General features: G+C 36.0%; 1 protein-coding gene across 1 annotated transcript in view; it reads right to left on the bottom strand.

Moving 5' to 3' along the window:
* LOC111087917 (amiloride-sensitive sodium channel subunit alpha-like) overlaps positions 1-7,106 on the bottom strand; it is a 21,029-nt gene extending 13,923 nt beyond the window's left edge. The window contains exons 1-3 of the mRNA XM_022396337.1: positions 6,727-7,106; positions 3,982-4,060; positions 2,349-2,411 (exon numbers count right to left, since the gene is read on the bottom strand). Of these exons, the coding sequence (XP_022252045.1) occupies positions 2,349-2,411; positions 3,982-4,060; positions 6,727-7,106 (522 nt within the window). The remainder of the gene's footprint in view (positions 1-2,348; positions 2,412-3,981; positions 4,061-6,726) is intronic.
* Positions 7,107-7,298: the final 192 nt, after the last annotated feature.

The following is a 7,298-nucleotide window of genomic DNA, read 5'->3' on the forward strand; positions in this document are numbered from 1 at the left end:
GAATACATTTAGCTAAGAAACGAAACTTGTAAATCAGTCTGACAATAATAGGAATTATAATACGTGACGGTTATTGAAGTTTTTAGTCCTAAGAAAGTGGAATACATTTAGCTAAGAAACGAAACTTGTAAACCAGTCTGACAATAATAGGAATTATAATACGTGACGGTTATTGAAGCTTTTAGTCCTAAGAAAGTGGAATACATTTAGATTGCCTAATGTGTAGTGTCACAATGTTTTATTTATAGTATACATTAAATAGAGAAATACGAAGTTAATATAGTTAAATAAGTTAAAAATAAATATATGTATTTAAAAAATATTTTTAAAACCTCTTTAAGCAAAAAATTTAAAAATTAAAATAGAGACACAATGTTCACTAGTAGGTCAGGCTCGAACACATGATCCTCAGATTGCGAGTCGAGTGCCCTAACCACCTGGCCATGCCGGGGCCGCAAAGCTACAGAATGGGCTACCTGTGTTATGCCCATCGCGGATTTCGAAGTCAGATTTGTAGCATTATATTTTCTTAGATTTTCCAGTGAGCCACTGGAGAATTAGTGACATTAAAACCTGAAGATTCGAGGCTTCATCATGCTAATATCAACGTGTAATATGCTTATACCTTACAAACATAAATTTTATTACAATTTGCCAAGAAAACTTTAGGCAAAAACTATTTGTTTTACCCCCCACTGGCACAGCGGTATGTCTGCGGACTTACAACGCTAGAAACCGGGTTTCGATAGCCGTGATGGGCAGAGCACAGATAAGCCATTGTGTAGCTTTGTGCTTAACTTCAAACAACATCAATTATGAGATACTGATGCTTTACATAGTCGTATATTTTTCATCTTACTGAAAACTGATACTTTCTTACCTGTGTGGGATCCAATGCTATTCACGACAGGTCTGACATCATCGTCGAGATGAGAATTGAACGTGTAACAGTTCCCGTAGATGACGTTATAAAAATGGGAAAATGTCATCTCTCTGAAATATTAATTTATTTCTAAAACGTCTTAAAACATGTGGATTTTATTTTAAAATTCGCCGTATCAGTAAATCTGTCATTTATTTGCAAACTCCATAAAAGAAAAACAGCTTTAGCATTCACAGCCAGCTAAGAAAACCTTTTTTTTTTTACTGAATAATAAATCATTAAGAATGATTAGGGGAGAAAAAAAAAGATTAGTGCAAACTTCTTTTTAAGGATACCTTATTTTATTGGCGTTTTAAATCAAGTTATTGTAAGCCTAATTTAACAAATTTGTTGGTCTAAGATAACTTAAGACAGATTAGCGTATAACACGCGTTAATTAGACTTGTCGATTGAGTAGACATAAATTAATTTATCAATTATAGCATCCTTTCAGCACTGGAAAGAAACAGAATATGTTGAAAAATCGTGGGAGTTTATATAACCCATATAAATTTAGATTTTGTTCAAATATGAAACAGAATTGGTTAGGAGATAAAATAACAACAGCTTTTAAGAGTCTGGAGTTTTTTGTAAAGTTACAAATAATGATAATATTGGTATCCGTTTAATATCTGTGATCTGATAATAAATCATAATAATTATTAGATAAAGAAATTAGACAACAGAATAATATAGGTGAGAGTAGTTACTAGTTAGTTCTCTCTGTTTCAAGGAAAGTTACTTACTTAATAACTCCACATTCTGTCTCCATGTTACTAGTTAGCTCTCTCTGTTTCAAGGAAAGTTACTTACTTAATCTATCATTCTGTCTCCATGTTACTAGTTAGTTCTCTCTGTTTCAAGGAAAGTTACTTACTTAATAACTCCACATTCTGTCTCCATGTTACTAGTTAGTTCTCTCTGTTTCAAGGAAAGTTACTTACTTAATAACTCCACATTCTGTCTCCATGTTACTAGTTAGTTCTCTCTGTTTCAAGGAAGGTTACTTACTTAATAACTCCACATTCTGTCTCCATGTTACTAGTTAGTTCTCTCTGTTTCAAGGAAGGTTACTTACTTAATAACTCCACATTCTGTCTCCATGTTACTAGTTAGTTCTCTACTGTTGTTTCTAAGAAAGTTACTTACTTAATAACTCCACATTCTGTCTCCATGTTACTAGTTAGTTCACTACTGTTGTTTCTAAGAAAGTTACTTACTTAATAACTCCACATTCTGTCTCCATGTTACTAGTTAGTTTTCTACTGTTGTTTCTAAGAAAGTTACTTACTTAATAACTCCACATTCTGTCTCCATGTTACTATTACACTGCTGTTTCTAAGAAAGCTACTTACTTATTTTGACATTCATTTTCCATAAAGCTGCAGTAGACAATGAAATCTTTTAGTTGGTGGCCCAGTTCTACTGTAACGTTTTCTTCTAAGTCGTAAATAGACTGAATCCTGGATAAGTCCCTTGGATTCATGACCTAGCAGACAACAGGGAGCTAAAGTGATTCCAAACTCAACACTATACTTAATAAACTACGCTGGAATACAAATTATTATTTTCTATACTACTTACATTTGAAATAAAGAAATTATCAAAGATTTTTGACAGTGATTTTGATTAACACTCATATTTTTTTTTATAGTTTCAAATCCCCTCACCTTTAAATGTAATTACGTCATCCAAACAATTAGGCTTAATAGTACTGCCATGTGTGTATATCTAGAATAAACCCAGATTTTAATAATTAGGTTTAATAGAAGTGTCATGTGTGTATATCCAGTATAAACACAGATTTTAACAATTAGGCTTAATAAAAGTGTCATGTGTGTATATCTAGAATAAACCCAGATTTTAATAATTAGGTTTAATAGAAGTGTCATGTGTGTATATCCAGAATAAACACAGATTTTAACAATTAGGCTTAACAAAAGTGTCATGTGTGTATATCCAGGTGGTTCGAGGAGAATTGTATCCAGGGAATGAAATTAATAAGACTCGATCAATAATGAATAAGAATGGACACAAATTTTAGTGTAAATCAAAAATTATATGTTGAACGTGATAACATCCAGGTCATAAACAAGATAATAGTCTATTCTAAATCCACTCGATTGATTCGTATTCTTCACTACCTTACAGCAGGAATATGTTACAGCCTAAGAAACGAGCTTCAGTCGATAACAATGCTGAATAATGGAAGACAGAATATTGCATCAAATAACCCTAAGTAAAATGGCGGCAGACTTGAAGTTATTTTACATCACATCAACATAATGGCGATTGCAGGTCATAATGGATAAACACCAACCAAAGCAAATACAGTTTGTTAGTTGGTTCAGAAGCTCGTTTCTTATACAATGTGGTCAGGAGCTATTATTAACCCTTCAAACATGCTAACAATACTCCAAGAAGGTAATAAAATAAGAACTGGGTACTAGATCGGCTTTTATAATGCTAGAATCCGGGTTTCGATACCCGTGGTGGGCAGAGCACAGATAGTCCATTGTATAGCTTTGTGCTTAATTACAAACAAACAAACTAGATCGGCTTCCATGGTGGCTAACTGAAATAGGGAGCAGACATCTTTAAGCTATGAAGACAAGGAAGAATCTGAGAGAACATTAATTTTGCTTATACATGTATTTACTCCTGAGGTCTGTCAGAACTTCCCAGGATGGCATGTCACCAGACAAGACCAATTTATTTATCTTAACACTTGGCAAACTTGGCAAACATTATCCAACAAACAGATGTAATCATCTTTATGCCATATTCAGTGTTTGAGACGATCTCTAGGGGGGAATGATTAACAACGTTCAAGGTTGGGTACATCATTTTCATCCAGAACTTGTAACTAAACAACAACAACAAAAAAAAACCTCTTCTAAATTAGTTGGAAAACTGTTTAAACTGTTCGTATACCAACTTATACAAGGGCTTACTTTAGATATCGACACATCACAATGTCAATGGATGTCTTCAAGTAAGACATCTGGTTTCATATTGAAATATCATCAGTAAAGAGTAGTTGTTATTGGATTGCTTACCGTGATGTTCATTTCTTCACAAAGTTTTCGTTTAACCAAGTAGGGCATCAGTTTGCAGAAAAAGGCAGTTTTTCTCACTCTAATAAAAACAAAATATGACCTCATTTAATCTTTTTATACCAAACACAGATGTGAAACAAAAGATATAATCATGTTACGCGGTCTGGCATGGCCAGGTGGTTAGGGCCCCGGCATGGCCAGGTGGTTAGGGCGCTCGACTCACAATCTGCGGGTTCGAATCCCTGTCCCACCAAACATGCTCGCCCTTTCAGCCCTGGAGGCGTTATAATGTGACGGTCATCCCATTATTCGTAGCCTAAGAGTTGGTGGTGGGTGGTGAAAACTAGCTGCCTTCCCTCTAGTCTATCACTGCTACATTAGGGACGGCTAGCGCAGATAGCCCTCGTGTAGTTTTTGCGAGAAATTCAAAACAAACAAATAACCATGTTACATTCTGGCCTGTCTTAATATCTGTATCGTGCAAGGATACACATAGTACAAATTTACTCATTTTTTATATACTTTCCCTATGCTGATGAGGCGTGTTCACAGTAATGAAAATTTTGTGTGTTTTTACACATAATAAGTAAATAACTCGAAATAGTACAAATATGACTAAGATGCGAATTTGTAAAATCTACGTTTATTTGAAGAAAAAAACAAAACAAAATGATTCGTCTTATTGCCGCCATTTGGTAAATTCGGTCATCACATGCGAAAACACTCACCATGTATAACGCCTCTCCATTAAGAGAACAAGGGTGACTTGATGTTTAGACAGAAAACAGTTCGTTGAAAGGTGGTTGCACGTGAAGTTTCACAGCAACTTCAAATGCAAATTTTCAAACTAAAGAGACGTTTATCGATTTGTTTTTTTTAAAGACTTTTTGGGAGATGTTTTAACTTTGCTTGTTCCCAGGTGATGGTGTATTTAGGCTTACATCTGTCAACCATGTGAAGGTGTATTTAGGCTTACATCTGTCAAACAGGTGAAGGTGTTTTTAGGCTTACATCTGTCAACCAGGTGAAGGTGTATTTAGGCTTACATCTGTCAACCAGGTGAAGGTGTTTTTAGGCAAACTAATGAGAATTAAGCAATGGCATTTCTATTTAAAATGTCTTGTAGACATAGAAAACCATATTGAAGTGTCCTCAAAATGCATCAGATTTCAACAGTTTCATTTCAATTTTAACATATTTCAAGGGGGAAGGGATCCCCTGGATCTTTCTAGCCGCCCCCCAGTGGCACAACGGTATGTCTGCAGATTTACAACGCTAGAAAAGGAGTGTCGATATCTGTGGGGGGCAGAGCACAGATAGCCCATTGTGTAGCTTTGTGCTTAACTTCAAGCAACAGCATCTTTCTAGCCTTGCTTACTTTGAAGTCTTGGGACTCGAAAGTTTTATAAACACTCCACTTTATTGTGGATGGGGTTTTAGAACACTAACTTCCCAATGCTAGTGGATAGAGATTTCAGAAAGCTTTCCAATGTCAGTGGGTGGAGGTTTTAGAACACTAACTTCCCAATGCTAGTGGATAGAGATTTCAAAAAGCTTCCCAATGTCAGTGGATGGAGGTTTTAGAACACTAACTCCCCAATGCTAGTGGATAGAGATTTCAAAAAGCTTCCCAATGTCAGTGGGTGGAGGTTTTAGAACACTAACTTCCTAATGTCAGTGGGTGGAGGTTTTAGAACACTAACTCCCCAATGCTAGTGGATATAGATTTCAAAAAGCTTCCCAATGTCAGTGGATGGAGGTTTTGGAACACTAACTTCCCAATGCTAGTGGATAGAGATTTCAAAAAGCTTCCCAATGTCAGTGGATGGAGGTTTTAGAACACTAACTCCCCAATGCTAGTGGATAGAGATTTCAAAAAGCTTCCCAATGTCAGTGGATGGAGGTTTTAGAACACTAACTTCCCAATGCTAGTGGATAGAAATTTTAGAAAGCTTCCCAATGTCAGTGAATGGTGGTTTAAGAACAACAACTTCCCAATGGGACTGGATGGATTTCCAGGACACAAACTTCCCAAAGGGCGTGGATATGGTTCCATAGCACCAAATTAACAATGGCAGTGGATGTCAATTTCTCAATACCAGTTTCTCAATGCCACTGGATGGGGTTTAAGGACACAAACTTCCCAATGGGAGCGGATGGGGATTCTTCGACATCAACTTCTCAATGCCGGTGGTCGGGAAATTTAGAAAATTAACTTTTCAATGGCAGTAGATGAGGTTCCAGGACACCAAATTCCCAGTTCACCGTACACTCGTGAGCTACTCCAATCAAATAGTGGGATTTGACCGTCACTCTTATAATGCACCCACGAATACCTTGCGGTAAACGAAACATGAACCACAGAGCCTTAGGTTCACAGTCCGATACGCTAACTACTGGGTTGTTCGGCCCAGACAAGGTTAGTAGACCTTCAAAAATACCTCTAAAAATGAGAAGATGTTCATAAAAACTATCAAAAAATATCTGCAAGATGTTTAGTCTGTTTTAAAACTAACCTTCGCTCATAAGCAAATATAATCATCTCACTAAAGTTGGTTTGTATTCCGCTCTTGAAATTTTGTTCATTAAATTTTCTGCACAGTATTATCTTTTAAATTCAAAAATTAGGAACATTTTAAAAAACACAAGTAACTTTATGTGTGAATTTTAAATTTATTTCAGTGTTTGTCGTTCGATTCACAAGAAACAAATTAACAATCAACGAATTAAAAAAACGTTACTTACGTGTTCAGATTGCATACGGTTACTGCAGGAAACTCCAGGGTGCGCTCTGTTTGAACTTCAAGTTGCACAACGGCAGGGTACTGTTTGTAAGCGCGGAAGAATTCCAAACTCTGGTATACACAGCCTACAATCCCTGTGATCAATACCACTGTCCAAACAAGACTTCGTACATAATTCTGAGACATTCCAATCTTCGAAACCCCGTTCAGAGAAGAGTTGAGTAGCATGTTTCGGAAAAACTCTTGGTAAGACACGTCATTGGTGAAATTCTTAGTCCTTGAAGATGATTGGCTAATAGCTTGGATAGGAGCGCTTGAAGGATGTTTCATGAGGGGTGGTGCCATGTACTGGGGAGGGGATTCAGTTTCTAAACCTTTCATTTCAGAGAAGTTGAATAGCTTTATCTAGAGAGATTTTTTAATTACATTATTTTTTTTTTGTCAAGACCAACATTTGAATATCAGAAACAATAATTTACTAACCCTATAAATAGGTCGGAGACCGCCTTATCGAAAGTCATGTTATTATTTTGTTAATTGCCTATTGCACATATATATTCCTATTATATGTAT

Source organism: Limulus polyphemus, unplaced genomic scaffold (assembly GCF_000517525.1).
Source record: "Limulus polyphemus unplaced genomic scaffold, Limulus_polyphemus-2.1.2 Scaffold2843, whole genome shotgun sequence".
NCBI lineage: Eukaryota > Metazoa > Arthropoda > Merostomata > Xiphosura > Limulidae > Limulus > Limulus polyphemus.